At 50.2% G+C, this 22,956-nt stretch overlaps 1 protein-coding gene across 9 annotated transcripts in view; it reads right to left on the bottom strand.

Moving 5' to 3' along the window:
- The window catches only part of CRTC1 (CREB regulated transcription coactivator 1), a 79,620-nt gene extending 64,510 nt beyond the window's left edge, over nt 1–15,110 (bottom strand). For 7 of the 9 annotated variants that reach the window (XM_025458122.3, XM_049098085.1, XM_049098086.1 and 4 more), the window contains exon 1: nt 14,932–15,109. In XM_025458122.3, the coding sequence (XP_025313907.1) occupies nt 14,932–15,057 (126 nt within the window). In that variant the 5' untranslated portion in view covers nt 15,058–15,109. Of the gene's footprint in view, nt 1–14,931 lie in introns of all 9 variants that reach the window. The other 2 variants (XM_035702543.2, XM_035702542.2) reach the window with 2 other exon arrangements.
- Nucleotides 15,111–22,956: the final 7,846 nt, after the last annotated feature.

The following is a 22,956-nucleotide window of genomic DNA, read 5'->3' on the forward strand; positions in this document are numbered from 1 at the left end:
ACAAGGATCAAAGACTGAAAGCTAAAACCATAAAACTCAGAAGGAAACAGAGGAAAAGCTTAATAATATTAGATTTGGCAATGACTTCTTGGCCATAAAACCAAAAGCACACTCAACAAAAGAGAAAATATATAAATTGGATTTTATCAAAATTAAAAACATTTGTGCAACAAAGGACACAAGAGACATAGTGTAAACGCCCCGTTCTCATGGAACGCGAGAAAACATTTGCAAATCATATACTGGATAAGGGATTGATGTCCAGAGTGTATCTAGAACTCCTACAACCCAACAACAAAAAATAAATTCAAAAACAGGCAAAGACTCGTGTACACATTTCCCCAAATAAGATCTACAAATGGCCAATATGCACATAAAAAGATGCTCAACATCACTCATCATTAAGGAAATGCACATCAAAACAACGAGAGCCACCTCACACCCACAAGGATATAATTAAAAAAAAAAAAAGAAAGAAAGAAAAAAAACACCATAGAAGGACAAGTATCAGTGAGGATATGGAGAAACTGGAAACTTGTGCATCACTGGTGGGAATGTGAAATGGTGCAGCCACTGTGGAACACAGTCTCACAGTTCCTCGAAAAATTAAACCGAAAATTACCATATGATCCAGCAATCACACATCTGCGTATATGCCCCCAAAATGGTAGCAGGGATATGTACACCCATGTTCACAGCGGGATTCTTCTCAAGAGCCAAAAGGTGGAAGAAACCCTAGTGCCCACTGAGAGAGGAATGGATAAAATGTGACGTATACATAAGATGGAATATTTCTCAACCTTGAAAAGAAATTCTAACACACTACAACATAGAGACGCACTGCAACACTGAAGATGTTCTGCTGAGTGAAACAACCCAGTTACAAAAAGACAAATACCGGGGTGCCTCAGTGGCTCAGGTCATGATCCCAGGAGGTCTGGGATCAAGCCCCACACTGGGCTCCTTGCTCAGCGGGGAGCCTGCTTCTCCCTCTCCTATTCCCCCTGCTTGTGAGCATGCGCATGCTCTATGTCAAATAAAAAAGGGGGGGGGCTTAAAAAAAAAAGACAAATACCACAAGTCCATTCATAGGAATGGTCAGATTCATAGAGACAGAAAAATAGAAGAGTGGGCACCAGAAGCAGGGGGAGAGGGGATGGGGAGTTAGTGCTTAATGAGGACAGAGTTTCAGTTTTGTAGGAAGAAAAAAAGTTCTGAAGATGGACAGTGGAGATGGTAGCACCACAACTGAATGTGCTTAACACCCATGAGCCACATTTATTTTTTTTCAAAGACGTATTTACTTGAGAGTGAGAGAGAGACAGTGCACATGCATGAGCAGGGGTAGGAGGGTTGGGCAGAGGGAGAGAGAGAATCCCAAGGTGACTCTGCATTGAGCACAGAACCCACACAGGGCTCGATCTCAGGACCCTGACATCATGACCTGAGTCGAAATCAAGAAATGGATGCTTAAACAACGGTGCTTCCCAGGCGCCCTGAACCACACATTTAAAAATGAGTAAGATGGTAAATTTTATGTATGTTTTACCACAATTTGAAGAAAGGAAAAATATAAAAAGAAAATCAGCACTGTGGGATTCCTGCCCAAAACACATCACCCCAGCTCAATTGCAAGAAAACATCAGACAAACCACCCTGAGCAACAAAAAGATTGAGCCCTTCTCATCAAGAGGCTGAATGTCATGGAAGACACAGAAACCCTGAGCAATGGTCATGGGTTGGAGACCAAGGAGACATGATGACCAAATACGACACGGAAGCTGGACAGGAACTTGGATCAGAAAAAAGTCCATCAGGGACATCTGGGGGAAATCCAAACACAGTCCGGGTCTATCTAGTCAATAGAAGTGTGCTGACAATGCTTGCCCCGGTTGGACCATCCCACCCTGGTCACATGACATGTTCACAGAGTCAGGTGGTGAAAAGGTAGGGAAATGAACGGTCTATACTCCTTGCTGAAATCTAAAACTATCAAAAGAAAAAGTTAAGGGGGCACCTGGGTGGCTCAGTCAATTAAGCGTCTGCCTTCAGCTCAGGTCATGATCCCAGGGTCCCATGTCAGGCTCCCTGTTCAGCAAGGAGTCTGCTTTTTCCTCTCCCTCACCCCCTCCCCTATGCTCAAGAGCACCAGCACACACACACATGCACTCACTCTCTCTCACACTCTCTCAAATAAATAAAATCTTTATAAAAACCTGAAGAGAAATGAATATACCCACTGCCCACCAAATAAAACCAAGCAAATGGTTCATAAGCCATGTCATAGCATTGGTCACATGTCAAGCCCCAGCATATGGGTCCAAAGGGTAAGACCCTGCCCTCACAGCTGCCCCATAAAGGCACCCTGATGCTGGGGAGGCATGGAGCAAAGCACTTAGGGTGGGCATGTCCTAAGCTGTACAACTCTACAGATGGGAAACTGAGCCACTGAGACATGGAGTCATTTGAGGGAAGCCAGCAGAAGCGGGGCTTGAGCCAGAGGGAGTCTGGCTAGTCTTGCCGGGGTGACAGAGGGGGCTGTGGGCAGGCTCTGGGCACAAGAGGCGCCCAGTAGGGCGCTGCTATGGACCCTCAGGGCTCTTCCCTCTGCCTGTGCAGAGCCAGCGGTGAGGGAATTAGCGTCTCCTTGCCACCTGCAGGCAAAGACTGAGGCTGCTGGGCCTACAAATCACTCCCCGGGCTGTGCATTGATTCTGTGATGGTTTAATGAGCCGCTCCCATCCTAATTACAGCTATCAAACCCCGCCTGCCTGGGAGGACAGAGGGACTGAGAAAGCACGAGGCTCACAGGTGCAAAAGGACCCGTGAAAGAGAGCCACAGGAGCCTGTCTCTTCAGTTACTTGAGAAACACTGAACTTACCGAGAAAGGCTTTGTAGCCAGGCTAGGAGGGGACACAGAGACTCCCTTGTGATATGTGCTCTGCCGCCCCGTGCCCCCAGCCATCCAGCCCCCCCCCCCCCCCCCCCCCCACCCAATGGACTGGCTGGCTCCACAGAGCCAGCCCCGGGCACTCTGCCTGCCTGGGCCGACACTTCCTGCCAGAGATTTCCAGGCAAATGACCAGCTGGCATGCACCCACCCACCCTCTGTGCCCAGGTGAGCTGTGTCATATGCACAGAAGAAATGGGAAATGCTTTGGGTTTTGTTTTCAATTTTCACTGAAGTTTTGAAACATAAATAATTTCTTTTGTTTTTAATTAAAAAAAAAAAAAAAAAAGCGTGGCAGAGAGGTTCCCTACAAGCCTAGCAGGCAGGGAAGGCAGATTGCAAAAAGTTCTCAGGGGACTCCACTGCTGGACAGTGAAGCCTAGGAAGTGAAGAGACCATGGAACTCTTGAGGGTGCAGCTGGGAATGGGTGCTGGTCCACTAAACAGCTAACTGAGGAAATCTGCCCTTCAATGCAGAGACTTACTCCTCTGGACAAAACGCCATACCCCAGCTTTGGGGTGAAAACCCCATAACCACTGGGGTATCAGGCTGGGACAACAGATAAAGAGAAATTTCACATATGAAGTTAGGACTCTAGGTCTCTGCTGCAAAAATACCTTTCCTCAGTCCAGGAGCCACCGGAGCACAGAGTCGAAGCTATTTAATATACACCCACTCCCCCATCACCTTCCTGGGGAATCAGATTCCTGATTCTTGGATTTAAAAAAAAAATCTCCCAAGTCAGCAAGTGTTGGTCTATAATGATCTTGGGCGAGGGGGAAGGAGGGGAGGCATCTGCCCCAGCCTCCTCTCAGGTCCCTGCAACTCCCATATGGCAGCCAGAGGGATCTTTGCTAGATCAACATCTCACATCATAGCCCAGCTTAAAATCTTCCCAGAGCAGCCCACTACCAGACCCTGACCACTGACCAGGGCCCACGAGTTATCATTCACTGAAAGGCTTCATGCTCTCCATCCCCATGGCTCATCCTCATCCCCTGGGCTCAGCTCAAACATCACCTCCCCCAAAGGGTCCCCACCCCTTTCACTCTCTTAGACCCATGACCTCAGGCCTGGGGACCAGCTGGCCACTGTTTCTTGTGACTTGTTCTGCAAAGCATCCCCAGGACACAGCACCAGGCAGGTGCTCAATAAATACTGACTAAAGGAATGGACTTTCCAGTCCAAACAGTAGCCACTGCACAGAGATCCCACTGTGCCATCCTGATGCTTTTTTTACACCCTCTCCCAGGGCACCACACTGCCCCAGGCCCACTGGACCCAAGACCACATGGGTCTGCAGTCCATTCCATAACACATCATACCTGGTTGACACTCAAACTTTCTCCCAAACTGAAATTCCAGGAAGACCACCACGCTACCCACATTGCTCCATGCCCCCTCAGCACCTCATACATGTTCCCAGATTGAGAATAGGAACATACTCCTGCTACATAAGACGGGGAGAAGCCTGGCTGTGTGGTGGGAAACTGGCCCTGTTAAAGGACACTTGCATCTAGCCAATTCCAGAATGAACCTGCCCTCAGGGATTTCACAGTCCAGTGTCTGCTTAGCACCTGCTAAATGCCCACTACGTGCCTCTTGAGTATATTGTGTGTGCTTGCTGAATTCCTGCTGAATGCTTGCTGAATACGTACACTGTGTGCCTGCTGAATGCTTGCTAAGTACATACTGTACTTGAGCTAAATGCCTGCTGAATGTCTGCCATGTGCCCACCAACAGTCCACTGTGTGCTTGCTGCCAAGTGCTGCTGAGCACCTGCTAAGTACACACAGTGTGCCTGCTAAATGCCTGCCATCTGAAGAGTGCCCACTGAGCGCCACCATGTGTTCACTGTGCACACACCTCCAGAATCTTAGCATCAGTGACCACGCAGTGAGCATCTATGTGCTGGCTCCATTCTGGAAGTGCTACATGCATTAACCTAAATCTGACCACAGTCGGACCAGAGGCCACTGTAACCCCTGGTTCACAGCGAGGGAGCAGAGCACAGAGAAAGCACACCCAGGTTTAAACTCACCCAGGGAGGGTGCAAACTCACCCATGGAGGAAGCAAAAAGCCCAGCAGCAATGGCCCTGGGCCAGGCACCAGGTTCTACAGAATCCCCCCACAGTTTCTATACTCCGTTTCCATTTGGCAAATAATAAATATTGACTCTCTCCATGTCCTTGGCTTGTGAGGCAGGCAGTGGCTTCCTTGTTTGCGCACCTGGACCCCCATCCGGCCAGCAGCACCACAGCCACACCCAGCCAGGGCAAGGTACCCACCTCTGCCCTGGGGTCAGGCTGGATGTGGTAGCAGGAGGAAGGGGAGGGGGTCAGAGACACTCCAGCCAGAAACAGGGGGCCATTCCATCCCATGAGCTCCAAGGCAAAGTGGGACTCCCCTACCCTTGCCCCTTTCTCTCTGGTTCCCCCATCGCAGCCAGGGAGGTCCCATCTTGCCCTCCTTCCTCTCACCTCCTGATTAACTCTGACATTATTACCCTCAGAACGTCCCAAATCAGCACTCCTTTTGTCCTCACCATGGCCCAGCCCAAGCTGCTACATGCCCTCTCCCCGCTGTGGGGCAAAATGACACATGTGGGTGCTATGCATGCAAAGGGACAAATCTAATGAATGTCTGGTTTGCAAAAAAATCTGGGACAACCCCCATGATCCTCAAGTGATGGACACTGACTGAAGTTCAGCCTACAACAAGGTCCTCTATGCTTGCATTAAGAAAAACATGAGACCCAATTCAAACACGGGATCAAACCCAGCCCCTCCATACGGTGAGCCAAGCACCTCTCCCACCAGCTTCTCATCTGTGCAGCAGGAGAAGCAACAGGTTTTTTCATGGGTTACTGCACATGGGCTCTAGCAAGTCTAGATTTTGCCACTCCCTGCATCTTCATGTCACTCATGTTGCCATCCTGCTGGAACCTTCCATGGCTCCCCATGGCCCACAGCCAGGGTCTGGCCCAGGGCCCTCCACAATCCGCTGCTCTGTCCATGCAGTCTACACTCCTCAAGCACAGGGTTTCAAGAGCCTGGAAGGCTCTGCTCACCCCTGACCAGCTGGAAAACTCCCAGAACAGCATGAGAAGACAGAAAAGGTACCAGAGACTGGGTTAGTCCAACACAGGTCAAATACCAACTCACCTGTCTTTAATGCTCTGTGACTTTCTCTAAGCCTCAGTCTCCCCCTCTATAAACCATCAGCTGGGGAATACACCATCAGGTGCCCAGGGGTGTTATTACCTGTCACTAGGCTTGATGCTAGTATCTCATGGAACCAGGGCCTCCACCCCACCCTTCTGCACCTGCACAATCCAGACACATTGAGGGCTGCAAAGGCATGGCTGCTCAACCTGAGGACCACAGACACCTGGGGCTGGATCATTCTCCAGGTTGGGGCTGTCCAGGCACTGCAGGGCAGTGCAGTGTGCTGAGCAGCATCCCCAGACTCCACCCACCAGATGCCAATAGCATCCTCTCATCCCAAGTCAAGACAACCAAAAATGTCCCCAGATGTTGCCAAATGCCCCTGGAGGCAGAATTGGCAGGGGTGAGTATCCTGCGCCATCTATCTCTGATGCTTCCCTGGCACTGTGCTCAGGCCAATCTCTCCCCAGACTAGATTTCATCCCCAATATCAGCATGCCATTTCTCAGAGGGGCTTACTTATTTATTTATTCATGAGACACAGAAAGCGAGAAGCAAAGACATAGGCAAAGAGAGAAGCAGGCTCCCTGCAGGGAGCCTGATGCGGGACTCTATCACAGGACCCCAGGATCACGACCTGAGTCAAAGGCAGATGCTCAACCGCTGAGCCACCCAGGTGCTCCCAGAGGGTCCAATTTAGAAAGAAATCCCTAACATCAAGGACTCTTAATCCTGACCCCTGAGGTACCTTTGCCTCATATCACAAAGTAGTACCAGGGGGAGCCCCAGACCCCTGAGCTAAACCCAGAAACCCCCAGCACAGAAAGCAGCAGGAAAGGGCTGACATGTAGCCTTCCACAGTGCCTGTGATGGCCCAGCTCTGACCCAGAGAAATCTAATTAACCCCAACCAGGATCACAAGGACAACTGCAAGGACAAGAATTACCTTGCACAGTCCCCCAGGCCAGCTTTAGGAACAGTGACAGTGGAACACTTCCTTGGCTCTATGGACCCACAGATACCATCAACCGAGGGCCAGACAGCTGGTTCACACCCCTGACTGAGGCTGACCCTCTCCCTCTGCATGGCACAGCTCTGGTGACGGCAGTGCACAGGACTCTCAGCAAGGCCTGTGTTGACCAGGTCTTCAGGTCCTCACTCAGGCACCCACCTGGATCTGCAGAAGCAGAATCTGAAGAGGAGCCCAAAAGTCTTCATCCTTTAACTCACAGGTAGTTTAGAGGCCCTCAAAGTGACAGAACCACCACCTACCATCTTCCAACCTTCCCTGTTGCTCTAAATTAGGTCTCAAACTGTGGGTAAGATCCATTGTCCTGGGACCCGCAAACTACTTCTACAAGGCTCCAGATGGTAAATATTTTTGCCTCTGTAGACCACGTGGTCTCGGTCGAAATGACTAAACTCAGCCATATATAAGACATAAATGAACAGGCATAACCATGTTCTAATAAAACTTTATTTACAAATGGCATTCCAAATTAAATAGAAGGAACTGATTTTATCAATTTTCCACACACACAGTTGGGGTAAGACTGTTAGAGAAAAGTTATTTCGATTATATGTTTGTTGTTGGGTGCTGGGATGCCATACAAACACTAATTTCTAACTATGGGTCAGAGTCAAGGAAGTGAGAAGGTGCTGTCCCTCAGCCAGTGACACCCCCCACCGTGCCCAGCAAGTGTCTGCTTGAGCCCGTTTTCATTTCATAGGCACATGCTCAGGAAAGGAACTCCCAAGCATATTGATTCCCTAGAGTGATGGCAGGTGGTCAGGGCGTACAGAGGTAGGGCCCCCTGCTCTGGGGAATCCAGGAGGGCTTCCTGGACCTGTAGTGTGCATGGGCCTGGGTGTGAGCTTAAGGAGGGGATCTCCGCACAGGACCTCAGGCTGGTGGGAGACACTCAACAGTCACCTGTGGGAAGCATGCATGGAAAGACTGGGAACAGGGCTGGGGCTCCCATGAAGTGTCCTTCCAAATGAGAGCTTAGAAGCTTGTCCCTTGCAGGCTGTGGAATGGAGCACCCAACCTGACCTAGGCAGTGACTTTCACAGAGAGAAGAGCCATGAGTCACAAACAAAGGTGCATATATTGCACCCCTCAGCTACCACCTCTGTGACAACAATATTCAATGGCAAGAAATATGTCTCCTCGGGTCCAACTCACAGGAGGAACATCTTCCAACATGCTTAGCTGCAGAAACAATCACATCTCAGAGAAATCAAGGCCCAAGTGGCACTAAACGTGCTCTGGCAAGCAACAGAGGTTCTAGTCTGTGATTTTAATTCCTTGTTTCGGACACGTTGTGTGTGATTGTCCCAGGGTTGAGCACCAACTCTACCTCTTCTAAGCTAGGATACCACTCTGGGCCTCAGTTTCCTATCTATATGGTGGAGAAGACGACAGCTCCTCTCTAAGCAGGGCTGAGCTCAAGAAGAGCAAACTTGACCCACTGCCTTAGGATTAAACTCTCATCTTGCCCCTGGGCCTTGCTCCTACTATTATCCCCCTGGCTTATTCACCATTGGCTCGTACCAGCAACAGAGTGAGGATCCCCAGGCCCTGACAATGGATGAATCAAGGGTCCACTCTATGCCTCAATGGTGAAGGCCGCACGACCTGTATGAGCAGGCCAGAGATGTCCAGATGTGTGCATCTGCAGACAACTCCCAGGCCCACTGTCCCGAGGTGGTTTCAACAAGGCACCCAGACTCTGCCTTAGCCTATGGGGAGAGCGACCTGGAGCCACCATCACAAAGGACCACAAAGTGAGAAGTGTAAAATGACAGGACTTTATTCCCTCACAGTTCTGGAGACCAGACTTTGGAAATCCAAGGGTGGGCAGAGCCACATTCCTTCCAGAGGCTCTAGGGGAGGATCTTCTTGGTCTCTTCCAGCTTCTGGGGGCTCCCAGCATCCTTGGCTCATGGGAGCATCACGCCAGTCTCAGCCTCTGTCATCATATGGCCTTCTCCTGTGTGCGTCTGCATGTTCTTTTTTATGAGAACGTCAATCACAAGAGTTAGGACCACCCCAAATCCAGGATGATCTCATCTTAAGATCCTACTCTTATTTCATTGACAGAGACATTTCTTCCAAATAAGGTCACGGCCACAGGTTGTGGGGGTGAGAACGTGGGCAAATCTTTCTAGAGGCCCCTATCCTGTTCAACCCAATACACAGTGTGCAGCTCACAACCTGGAGAGCACTGAGCCTGTTGGGGCTTTCTGGGGGCGGGAGATGGCTCACTCCCTCCTCTCAAACAGAGCAGCTCGGGGAGTCCTGCATGCGTGTGTGTTGAGGCTGCAGATGGCACCAGACACTTGAAGCAGCCGGCACAGAGGCAAACAGTGCCAAAGCCAGGACTGGGGCCAGGACTGGGGGCGGCCTTCACGCTCAGCTAACCCGAGCCACCACTGCGCTATGCCTGCCGCCCAGGGACCCGTTTTCCTCCAGCCTGTGCAAAGCCACCCCCGTAACAGGGCAGGGCCAGGAGAACACCCTTCTTCGGCTCAGCCATAACTGGCAGCCCTGGCTGGGCCACCACAGACTGGACTGCTTTGCTTAGCGTGTGGGCTTTTTCTGGCCCAAGTGGTGCTCCCCGGGATGCTTAGCGATCAGTCACACACAGAGCCTGCTGCATCCCGAGTCCCTGGCAGGCAGGTGACACACCCCATTCCTTCCCCTCACTCCCCTACATGAGATCTACCTGCACATCCGGGCAAGACTGCTGCCAAAATATCACAAAAGCCAGTAATCCTGGTCACTGCCACAGAGATCTCTCTGCTCTGGCCACCTCTCCTCAATCCCAAACCTAGGTGCCACAGCAGCCTTGCACTGTCTGCCTGCTTCCCCTCTTACCTCCTTGCCTGTTCAGCTCACAACCATCTTTGTGAGACAGGAAGAGTCCTAAGATGGTTAAATGGACAGTCACTCTATGATCTGGCACCTATCACGTGACCTCCGTTCCTCGGTATATACTCAAGGGAGAAGAAGACCTGCACCCACACAAGCTCCTGGGTGCAAACGTCCATGGCAGTGATACAGTGGCCATAAGGTGGAAACAACCCAAATGTCTACTGATGGATGGATATATGGAATGTGGCAGGGCCACAAAATGGAGTATTATTCAGCCTTAAAAAAGAAATGGCACACATGCCCAACACTGTGAATGTACCTAATGCCACGAAACTGCCCACTTAAAAAATGGTGAAGGTGGTGAATCTTCTGATACATATATTTGTTCATATATTTTTATAAATATTTTATACATATATATAACACCACAATTAAAAAAAAGAACGAAGCACTGACATACACTACAATGTGGATGAACCTTGAACACATCGTGCTGAGGGAGAGAAGCCAGACATGAAGGACCACATGTTTCATGATTCCATGTATATGAAACGTCCAGAATGGACAAATCATAGAGACAGAAGGCAGATTAGTGGGTGCCAGGGGCTGGGGGAGGAGGCGTAGGGCTTCCTTTTGGAGACGGAAACATTCCAAAGTTGACTGCTGATGGTCACACAACTCTGTGAATGTGCTAAAAACCACTGAATGGTATACTTCAAGGAGGAGATTGAATGTATTCGGAATCGTACCTCAGTAAAGCAAAGGAGGAGGCCATTCGCCATCACAAACCTCTGCAGGGCTCCTCCCTCGGTGAAATCCAGGCTCGCCAAGTCACTCCAACCTCACTCCAATTCTTGCTTCTCTACAGGCCAGCCTCACTGTCTTCTGATGTAGCCTCAACCTTGCCAAGCCTTTCCCACTTCAGGGCCTCTGTGCCTGCCTGTCCCTCACCTGGGGCACTCTTCCCCAGTGAGAGGGAGTGGGGCTGCCTCTCATTGTTAGAGTACCAGCTTCCCACCCTGGCCACTCCCAACACATCACTCTGTTGCATCCCTCTGAGAACATCTGTGTTGTTCATTTGCAGCAATTCACCTGTCCCCACTAAAACTTCACCAGCTCCCCAAGACTGTGGCCCTCACATGCCTCAGATGCTGTTTCTCCAGCACCCAACGTAGTCCCTGGACAGTCCCTGAAATGTGCTGCCCCAAGCTCAGAGGTCAGGATTCTGAGGCCCAGAGAGGTTAAGACAACTGCCCAAAGTCACACAGCAGAGCACCACAGCTCTCCCGGCATCTTGGGCTCTCCCAAGTCTCAAGACAAGAATGGAATATCCATATAGCCACTCCTCTTCCCTGCAACTTGAAAGTGGTCTCTCTGACATCACACCTCATGTCCACACCTAACCTAGTGCTTAGGGTCCCTGCCCCTGGGTAAGATCACAGCATGGATTTATGCATCAGGCTGAATGATTGCTGGCTTTCACACAGTAATGGCATGCCTATCACCACCAAGAACTGCACTGACACATGAGAGCATGAATTAAGGCTCTACTCATTCCAAGAGTAGGTATGCTACCCTAAAGAATTCATGAGAAGAAGCACATCCCACCTGTTCACAGGTATAGGTAAAACTTTGGCATATATTACAGGGGAAGGCTGCAGCCACAGGAGGGCAGAAAGGGAGCCTGCATCAGGTGGGTTCGCTCACCTGCACCTGCACCAGGCACTGCAGATGTGCCACTCATCACATGCAACAGCCAAACAGGCCTGTAAAGAGCTTGCTCAACCTGGTCCCAGGTGTGGGAAAAGCTACCAGCCCATCCAAGATGCCACAGCCATACAAGTGGGTGCAGAGCTCTGAACTCTATCTGCCCAGGTACAAAGCTTGTACCCCTGCCCACTCAACATCTCCTCCAGACTGAAGGGTTTTTAGCCTCAGCACTGCTGACGTTTAGGACCGCATCACTCTCTGTGGTGGGGGCCATCCATGAATCGTGAGGTGTTGAGCAGCATCCCTGCTCTCCACCCACTAGATGCCAGTAGCACCCCCTCCCCCAGACGAAACAACCAAAATGTCTCCAGACATTGCCCAATGTCCCTGCAGGACAGAATCGCCCCCGATACGGAACACTGCTCTGTCTCATGAGACCCAGTGTAAGCTCACCTCCGCCCAGGGTCACGCCCAACTCCCAGTATAAAGGAAGGTAACAGAGAGGGAGGAAGGAAACAGAGAATGGTTACCAGGACTGAGAGAATGACTGCATATTTTACAAGTCTTTTCTAACTCCATCAATAGATGACATATAAGCAAATGTGCTCCACGCATTCAATGGAGTATTACTTGGCTATTAAAAGCAATGAAAAGGGATCCCTGGGTGGCGCAGCGGTTTGGCGCCTGCCTTTGGCCCAGGGCACGATCCTGGAGACCCGGGATCGAATCCCACATCGGGCTCCCGGTGCATGGAGCCTGCTTCTCCCTCTGCCTGTGTCTCTGCCTCTCTCTCTCTCTGTGACTATCATGAATAAATAATAAATAAAATCTTTAAAAAAAAAAATAAAAAAAAAAAAAAAATAAAAGCAATGAAAAAAAAATAAAATAAAAGCAATGAAATGGGGATCCCTGGGTGGCTCAGCAGTTTAGTGCCTGTCTTCGGCCCAGGGCGTAATCCTGGAGACCCGGGATCGAGTCCCACATCAGGCTCCCTGCATGGAACCTGCTTCTCCCTCTGCCTGTGTCTCTGCTTCTCTCTCTCTCTTATGAATAAATAAATAAAATCTTAAAAAAAAAGGGCAATGAAATTCTTAGATACATGCTAATGTGGATGAAACTTGAAAATATTATGCTGAGTGAAAGAAGCCAGACACGAAAGGTCACATGTTGTACGATCCCATGTATACGAAACGTGCAAAATAGGTAAATCCATAGACACAGAAAGCAGACTGGTGGCTGCCATGGGCCAGGGGAGGGCAGAATGGGAGTGACTGCCCATGAGGATGGGATTTCTTTTGAGGGTGATTAAAGTGTTCTGGAATTAGACACTGGCAATGGTTGCACAACCCTGTAAATATACTAAAATCCACTGGCTTTTACACTTTCAACAGGTGAATTATATGTTACACAAACTATATCTCAATAAAGCTGTTATTTTAAAGAAATCTTTTTAAATACAATAATACATTTCCAACCTCAATGCAGAAACCAGACCTCCAGTCGTGATGACAGCCATCAACCTAATATGACCTCCTTCTTCCTGTTACACTACATACACCTTCTGCATGAGGCAAGATAAAGTGGACATTCCTGCCCTCAGAAGCCCTGACTTACAGGAACACTCAAGGTACATGCTCACTTGCTTGCTTTGCTTGCTTTCATTCATTCAATCACCAACCATCTCCTTCTCTACATGCTAAGCAAAAACATGAGCTGCTAGAGCAAGAACAGGCAGTACCTGGTCAATGGTGAGCACCCCAACAACATGTGGCAAACAAACACACAGAAATGAAGATACACATTCTAGCCTATATGGTCGTGATCTCACAGAGAAACAGGTGAGTAATTAGAAGAGTTTGACTTGAAAATTGCACCTGAAGAATTAGAGACTGAGGCTCTTGTCACAGAGGTATGTCTGCCTAGAACAGTCAGATCAGAGGCAGAGTCCAGAAACCAGCCATATGCATGTCTGCAGCTCCCATCCAAATCCTCCCTGAGGCCTTAAGATGCAGGACAGGGGGGAGGGTCCCACCACTCTATAGGAATGCAGCAGAGACTTACTGCCACCTGTGCAAAGCGTGCTCTCCTCCTTGACCCACAAGGACTTGCCAGACACACTCGACAAAACAGGATACTAAGGCCTGAGAAGCTTGGTACCTCAGTGCAGTCATGTGGCCAGAGAGCTGGGCCCAGAGAAGGGCCAGGCCTCCCACTCCTCTAGGGGCCAACAGTAGCTTCCCAGGTGAGGTGAGCAGGTAACCTGGCCTGCCTCTGCAGGCCAAACACACCCAGCAACTTAAGGAAGAATTGTCCCTCCACCCTGGTCCTGAGAGACCAGGAGCCATCCTTGGCCAGCTGTCCCTTATCTCAGTGGGAGGAGCACACCTGGTCCCCACCATATGGGCTACCTGAGGAAGGGGTAGCAGTTTCCACTCCAAACTCCAGGATGGAGAACAATCTGCCTTCTTAACCACCCCCAGGTTCCCACAGGAGACAACACCAAAACTTTCCTTCAGATAATCCAAAAGTGAGAAATACCTATCCCACCTCAAGTCTGCAAATAGGGATACCTGTCCTTCCTCCAACACCCAGGGAGTGAAGGCACAGATGACAAAGATGTAGAAAGAACCTGTCCCTTCAGATAGCAATGATGTGGGGACAGCTGTTCCCCTCAGATCTCAGTGATGTGGGGGCACTTGTCCTGCACCAGGTACCAACGATATGGAAACACCTATCCCCCTCCCCAGGCAACAATGATGCTTACAAGCAGCGCCCAGTTCATACACCTCACAGTGCCATCCTGTCTCCCCTAGGTAGCAGTGATATGGAGGCATGTGACCCCTTCAGGTAGAAGGGATATAGAGACACCTGTCCCTCCTCAGGTACAGTGATGTGGTGGCTGGCACCTATTCCCTCCAGGTAGTAATGATGTAGAGGCCACCGTCCTCTCCGGATAATAATGATGTAGTGACACCTATCCCCACCTCCAGGTAGCAATGATGTGGGGGCACCTGAACCCTTTCAGGTACCGGTGATGTGGGGGCACCTTTCCCGCCCACGATGTCCGGGGCGTAGGGACACCTGTACCCTCCGGCTGTGCCAAGCCCCGCCCCGCCGCACGCGCCCCGCCCCCGCCGCGCGCCCCCCGCCCCGTGCACACGCCGGACACGCGCCCCCTCCCTCTCTTCCCGGCCCCGAAGGGTCGGCGCGGACAGCCCCCTTACCCGCGCGGCCCGCGTCAGGCTCAGGTCCTTCATGACCTCCTCGAAGGCCGCTGTCTCCTCTGCCTGCTTCTGGTTGTGCAGCGCGATCTTCTCGCTGAATTTCCGCGGATTGTTCGAAGTCGCCATCTTCTCGCCGCCGCCTCCTCCTCCTCCTCCTCCTCCACCTCCTCACCCCCCCCCCACTCGCCAGTGCCACCGCGCAAGCGCCGGCCGGGCCCGCGGGCGGCGGGCAGTGCGCAGGCGCGTTGGTGGTCGTGAGTGCGGCGCAGGCGTACGGGAGCGGCGCGCGGCGCGGGGGCGACTGCGCATGCGCACGTCTCAGGGGCGCGTTTGGGTCCAGCAGAGGAGGCGAGGGGCGGGAGGTGGGAGCGAGAGTAGGTTTTGGGCACATGCGTAGTGAGTAGACTCCTGGCCCGCTGGACAGCGGCCGCCTGGCTGTTGGACAAGCATGGTTCGCGGACCGGCTGGGGCGCCGGAGCCCCCAAGGAGACTGCCGGACCCAAAACCTTCCAGTTTACAAGGATGGGCCCAGCAACCCACAAGGACAGGTAGCACCCCGATGCTGAGCCGGGACTAGGACTGTTTGAGACCAACCAGTCCAGGGAGTTGCTCATTCATGCATTCATTCATTCAACGAATATTTATTGAGCGCCAGTATGTGCCAGAAACACTGGGGAAAAGGCGTGAGCAAGCAGATGTGGTCCCTGACCTGATGGGGTGCGCAGTTAGGGAGGGGGGACAAACATAAGCAACCAACAGATGACCCAAGAACATTTCTGATGGAGATAATTGTGATGTGGAAAATAAAACTAGTAATGGACTGGCAGGATATTGATGATAGGAAGGGAGGCTCCCAGCCACCACTGTCAGGGAAGTAGGGAGGCATTTGAACTGAGACCTGAACCTTGCCAGCAGCCTCCACAGCCCAAAATCCCAGGCATCGAGCCGCCTGGGTGGTTGTGGTTGAGCATCTTCCTTGGGCTCAGGGCGTGATCCCAGGCTCCTGGGATCGAGTCTCACATCGGAATCCTTGCAGGGAGCCTGCTTCTCTCTCTGCCTATGTCTCTGTCTCCTCTCTGTCTCTCATGAATAAATGGATAAAATCTTAAAAAAAAAAAAATAGGGATCATCTTTAACATCTTGCTTTCCCTATCACCTTACATTCGACCAGTTTCTACTCTCTGGACTCTTAATCCTGAAGGAACATAGGTTTGCCATGGGGAGCTAAAGGAAAGGCCCAGAAGTCCCACCTAGACTACATCCCACAGTGAGAAGGATAGCAGGGTCTTCCCAGTGGCAGGAGGGTGAACCAGGGAAACAAGAAAGGTTCTGACATCTAACTCTCCCTTCCCAAGCAGAGGGACCATGACCACCAATATCAAATATTGGTTTATATTCAGGAGGCTTCAGGGGTTTCTAGGCATGGACAGGGTGGGAGCCAAGAGCAGCAGCCAGGGGAATGTGCGATAGCTCTAATTGCACAAAAACCACACTTAAAAGAAAGAAGCAAAGAGAAAAGAAAAATTGATTTTTATTTTTTAAATATTTTATTTATTTATTTATTCATGAGAGACAGAGAGAGAGAGGCAGAGACACAGACACAGGCTCCCATGCGGGGAACCTGACGTGGGACTTGATACCGGGACCCCAGGATCACGCTCTGGGCTGAAGGCGGCGCTAAACTGCTGAGCCACCCAGGGATCCCGAAAAATTTATTTTTAAATTTTTAAAAAAGATTTTATTTATTCATGAGAGACACAGAGAGAAGCAGAGACATAGGCAGAGGAAGCAGGCTCCCTCTGGGGAGCCTGACTCCGGACTTGATCCCAGGACCCTGGGATTTACCCTGAGCCAAAGGCAGATGCTCAACCACTGGAGCCACCCAGGTGTCCTGAAAGATCGGTTTTTAAAAAGAGCAGTTTTTACTAGGGTGAGGGGATGGCTAGAGGGGTTGCTTGTGGTGATCATAGGGAGACACCAGTATTTTATGAACGTGCTTTTTGTTTACACTTTACAACAGTTTAGTGAAATATCCTTATATTAAATATATATAGATAAATTTAAATTTGGAGTGCCCTGGGCACTACCATGATTTTATTTTATCCTTTTTGTTCATATGGTTTTGAGCATTTTGATGATCTTCTGACCTTTCTGCCTATGATGCTTGCATCTGCCCTCCCATTTTGGGTGCCAACAACTGCCCTTCAGGAAACATTCTGCAATTTTCAATCCATGATCTATGGATGGGGTGGGCTTCATTACCCTCTCTCCCCACAAACACACCTTCCCAAGTTGCAAGTCTTTGCCAATCATCAGAGCCCATGGCTTTGCTGTCATGATTGGTTCAAGGCAGGCATGTGATCCTATTTGCCTAAAGAAAGGCAATTCTGGAATTTTTGCTTGGACCACTGAAAAGAGAAGCACCCTTTTTGCTTGGATGACTGGTTTGAAGGATAACACAGATTTGCAGTGCCAGAGGTCACTACTTGAAGAGAGATGTCCCAAGAGAGTGACCCTACACAGAGAAAAACAGTGCCAAAGTTAGAGACACTGAACTCCTGGATCCAGCCATGCCTGAAGCTAAATACTCCTGCATTTTCATTTTTTAAAAAGATTTTATTTATTTATTCATGAGATACACACAGAGAGAGAGAGAAAGGCAGAGACACAGACAGAAGGAGAAGTAGGCTTCATGCAGGGAGCCCAATGTGGGACTTGATCCCAGGACTCCAGGATCATGCCCTGGGGCAAAAGTAGGCGTTAAATGCTGAGCCACCCAGGGATCCCAGTACTGCACTTTCATGAGCCAGTAATTCTCTTTTTTTCTGAAGTCGATTTGAGGTTTATTTTCTGTCTCTGGCACTGACTGAGACCACAGCTTCTGGGAGTCAGGTGCAGAGCTGGGCATTCTACAGATACGGTTTCCAGTTCCAGCCATCATCCTGTAAGATTGAAGAGGAAATAGAGACCGAGCAGGAATGGCAGCTGCCTGTACCAAGTTAAGTGCTAGAGCCAGGACTAGACCTCAGGCCTGATGACAGAGCTCAGCTTCCTTTGCTGCACTGGGTTTTGTAAGGTTTAAAGGCTGTTAACACATGTCAGGTGCCTGGCTTATAACAAGTGCTCAAAAATTGCTGGTTACCCTGATCACTTACATATGCCTGCACTAAGCTGGTTTCTGGGCAGAGTAAATAAAAAAGAATTGGTAGGTAGCAGGGGTTATCAGGTCACCAAACCGGGCCATGCCCGCAGAGCAGAGGTGAAGAGCCAGTGCTCGCCCTACTCACCCCCATTCACCCCACACCCAGGCGGTAACTCAATCCGTCCTAAACCCTGGTGATGAGTCAGAGGAAGCTGTGAGCCTGCTTATTGCGCAATGGCCGGACAGGGACCCAAGCCCTCCTCCCGCTCCATTGACCCCCAGCCCTGAGGAAGGCGAGGCTGAAGCGTCTGGTGACCAGGGCAGAACCCAACCCTGCTATTTTTTCTTTTTTCACTCATCAAAGAAAGCTGCTAATGCCAGTGTGGCCCGGGCAGGCTTCTCAGAGCAGCCCATGGCCTCTGTAAATCAGGGTGGATCTCATGATCCCCATCACACTCATGAAAAAAAATCCACCCTCCTCCGGGCAACTCAGGAGGCCCTCATCCCCCTTCCGCCTCCCTGGCCTCTCATTTCAGCCAGTCTGGCCTCCTTGCTGTACCACCTCCAGATCTCTGCACGCCCTGTCGCCTCTGCTGACTGCTTCTGCGTCATTGTGGCACCTTCACAGCTGGCACCTTCTCATCTTTCAGTTCTCTCCTCTGAGAGACCCTCCTTGAAGGCCTATCTGAAATATGTCCCTGCATGTGTGTCCCATGACCTGGGAACACCCCACTCTCTGAAGGCAGCTGTTTCCAGGGTCCTATCTGCTCCCCTCTAGACCGACTGAGACCAGAAGCTGAAAGTATGTTCACCCTACCCAAACATTCCCGGACTCAAGTTCCCTGTATAATGCACAAAAGACACAGACACACCAATTGCTTAGTCTTAAGGCTTATTCTCTGGGGCGCCTGGGTGGCTCAGTCAGTTGAATGTCTGCCTTTGGCTGGGATTGTGATCCCAGGGTCCTGGGATTGAGTCCTGCATTAGGCTCCCTGCAGAGCCTGCCTCTGCCTCTGCCTCCCACTCTCTCTGTCTCTCATGAATAGGTAAAAACTTTAAAAAAAGAAAAAAAAAAAGGCTTATTCTTTATCCCTTGAGGCTCTGAGCACTTTAAGCCTCTTTTTTTTTTAGAAGATTTACTTATTTATATGAGAGAGAGCATGTGTGCATGCACACACAAGTGGAAGGAGGGGCAAAAGGAGAGGGAGGAAAGAATCTCAAGCAGACTCCCTGCTGAGCACAGAGCCTGATGCAGGGCTCAATCTCACAATCCATGAGATCATGATCTGAACTGAAATCACGAGTCAGACGCTCAACTAACTGGGCCACCCAGGTGCTCCTAAGCCTGATTTTATACTTGCCTATTCATTCTGTTTTCCTGGGTCCCCAGAACTAACACAAAACTAGGCACAGATGGAGAATTAGGAAGTGTTTGTTAAGTGAATCATTTTTCTGCCTGGGAAACTCCTATTCATCCCTCAAAACCCACCTTAAATGCCCCCACACACACCAAAAGCCCATCCTAACCCCTAAGGAGAGCTGTGTTCCTCACTCTAGGGCACACCCGACCCTGGGTCCTCCTCCAGCCAGTCCTGACCCAAAGGGGCTGGGAGTGTCCAATTGTTGAAGTTTCACTTTAGTTACACAGCACATCCAAGGGTGAGCTAAGTGAATCCTTTTAAGCCACTTCCTGCTGCCTGCAGGACATGGTTTTCTCTCCTTTGCTTCAGAGTTCTGCCTGACTCCATTTGTTCCTGGCCAGCTTCCCCAGCATCATCTCCCACTCTTCCCTTTCTCACGTCCGCCACTCCAGCCTTGCTGCATTCTGCCAAAGGCTGTCTCCCTGCCTAGAATGCCCTTCCTCTGCATCCAGGCCATAGCACTCCTCAGCATTAAGCTTCTAAATACAAGCTTTAAATTAAAACCTAAACTCCTGGGGTGCCTAGCTGGCTTAGTTGGAGGAGCACACAACTCTTGGTCTTGGGGTCATGGGTTCGAGCCCCACATTGAGTGTAGAGATTACTTAAATAAATCTTTTTCAAAAATGATAAAATAAACCTAAACTCCTGAGCATTCCTGTATGGTCCAGCCCTTACCAATCCTCCACCCATGTGACAACGGGGAAGTGACTTCACCTCTCTGAGCCAGGCTGGCTTGTGTTAAATGTGGATGGTGGTACTCCTCGTTGCAGGCTCTTGGGAAGATTAAATAGATAATGCACGTAAAGCACTTAGCTCAGCGCCTGCTTCCTCGCAAGTATTCAATAACTGTTAGGAAAGAAAACCCTACCTCGAGATGTTAGTTTTCATGCCTTGCTTTTCTACACTGCCTTATATGGAATCTTAGTCAATCCGGGGTACACACATTGCATAGAGGTGAATTCGGGCCATTGGAGCGGGAAGGCAAAGAGGAAAACCATCCAGACCCCGTCTTTGACTTCCAAACCAGGCCCTCACCAAAGTTTTGAAAGGCAAAGCAAGAGCCAGGTTTGATTATGAAGCAAAAGGGAAGAACCTGAAGGAAGCCAGAAATACCAGGCATGGAACTCACCTTTTACCATTGAACAGGAAGAGGTTAGCTAAGGACCTAGGCCCCTTGTCCCCCCATCCCAGGCTGAGTGTAAGTGAGGGGGGATCAGGGCAGGGCTGCCAAAGCTGAAACTGAGGGGGTAGGGATCCAGGGGATGGCTTTATGGGATGGCAGGACAGGAGCAGCACCAATAGTCTAGTGCCTCCCTGGCAGTCACCCATGCTGAGGGGATGTCTGGGGTAGGCCTTCCAATGACACCACGGTGCCCTGACACTTGGACAGACTCCCCAACTGAACTCCCCACACAGACCCTCTCCCTACAGCCCAAAAGCCCAGGACACTTAAAACCCCAACCTACATAACAAAAAAGAGAACTGGCCACCAGGGGGTAGATTGGCTGTAGGAGCAGTAGAGCAGGCTTTTCTCTTTGGTGGCCCAGCATCTGAGTCCCCATCCAAGTCTGGGAAGTTCCCAGAAGGTCAAGTAAGCCCCACCGACAAGAGAAGCCTCAAGAACAATGGTACAACTGATCAAACTATGGGCCTCAGTCCCCCTCTTTTCCTGTGTCCTGCCCTTTGCAACACCACTATGTAGGTCTTCTTTCTTAAGTCTGAGGATATGTCCCCAGCCCTGATTCTAGACTTGACCATATCATTTGCTTTGGCCAAAGGCATCTGGGCAGAAAAAACAGCATATGATTTCCAAATCTGGACCCTGGTAGGCTCACATGATTCCACTTGTCCTCTGGTACCACTGCAGAACACAAGTTGGCCAGCAGCTAGTCCGAGGAGGATGTAAGACAGGTGGATCTGAGACTCCTGCCTTTTCCACAGCCTTGCACCTGGAAGCAGAGCATGCCCAGCCGAGGGCAGCCTAGAATGAGCACCCTCCAGCCTAGTCACAGGCACATGAAAAACAAACATTCACTCTTGCATGCCATTGAGACATGGAATTGTTTGTTACCCAGCAGTAACAGCTAGTACACTGATATACTCCTTTTCCCCACTCCATGGGCAGCTGGTGCATTGACACACAGGATGTGGGCTAGGCCAACAGGATGTTTGCATTCTGGAACAAGTGGTGCAAAAAGTAGCATTGAGACGGGAGCATCTGGTTTTCAGGGGCAGCTATGGCTGAGTGCCAAGGGCAGATGGCAGTGCCAACTGAGGCATCTGGATTCCATGGTAATGGCAGAAGTGTCCTCACCAACCAGTTAGTTCCCTGGCATGATTTCAGCTGATCACCCCAGCTGCCTCGCCGCCTTAGTTCCTACTGTTTTCTGAGCCTGATTTTCCAGCCTTCCTGCCACTTCTGTGAGGAAATGAACATTTTTGCCCTTTAAATCAGCCAGAGGCAGTTTCTGTTGCTTGCAATAAAAACCGACTTATATAAGATGGGTACCCCCCCCCCAGCATATTACATTTATAATGTAATTTTGAAATCTGAGTTACAAGTATTAGAATATCTGACTACTAGTATCTTAAGCAACACAGGCATTGTGATTTCTCATTAAAAGGAGTTTGGGGGACTCCTTTTAATGGAGCCTGGATGGCTCAGCAGTTGAGCATCTGCCTTTGGCTCAGATCATGATCCCAGGTCTGGGGATTGAGTCCCACATTGGGCTCCCTGCAGGGGGTCTGCTTCTCCCTCTGCCTATGTCTCTGTCTCTCTGTCTCTCATGAACAAATAAATAAAATCTTAAATAAAAAATAAAATAAAAGTTTGGAGGGGCATCCAGGTAGCTCAGTTGATTAAGCATCTGCCTTTGACTCAGGTCATGATCCCAGGGTCCTGGGATTGAGCCCCTCATTGGGCTCCTTGCTCAGTAGGGAGCCTGCTTCTCCCTCTCCCACTTCCCCTACTTATGTTCTCTGTCAAATAAATAAATAAATAAATAAATAAATTTTTTTTTTTTTTTAAATAAAAGGAGTTTGGAGGTCAGAGGTTCCAGGGTGGGACAGGCAGCCCTGTGATTTCAGGGCCTCCGCCTTGGGAGGCGGCATCTCTGCACCTCACTTAACTTGCTCCTCATGGCCACAAGATGGCTGCAGAAGCTCCTGGCATTGTGTCCTCACAGGAAGCAGTAAGGGAGGAAAGGGGGCAATAAGGCCTCTCGGGTGTCCAGAAACCCCCACCCCAGACCTCTTCTTAAAGCTTGCTGGCCAGATCTGGGAAATGTGCCCAGATCAAAAACAACCCCAGCAAAAGGCATTGCCAAGAATGGCTCAGCCAGATCCTAAATTAACCCCTGAGGCTGGGCACACTGCTGCTGGCACCAAATCAGGGCTCTGTTGGTAAGGAGGGAGAAATGGCTGCCAGGATGGCAACTAGCAGGGTCAGCCACAAGATGTAAG

Source organism: Canis lupus, chromosome 20, assembly GCF_003254725.2.
Source record: "Canis lupus dingo isolate Sandy chromosome 20, ASM325472v2, whole genome shotgun sequence".
NCBI lineage: Eukaryota > Metazoa > Chordata > Mammalia > Carnivora > Canidae > Canis > Canis lupus.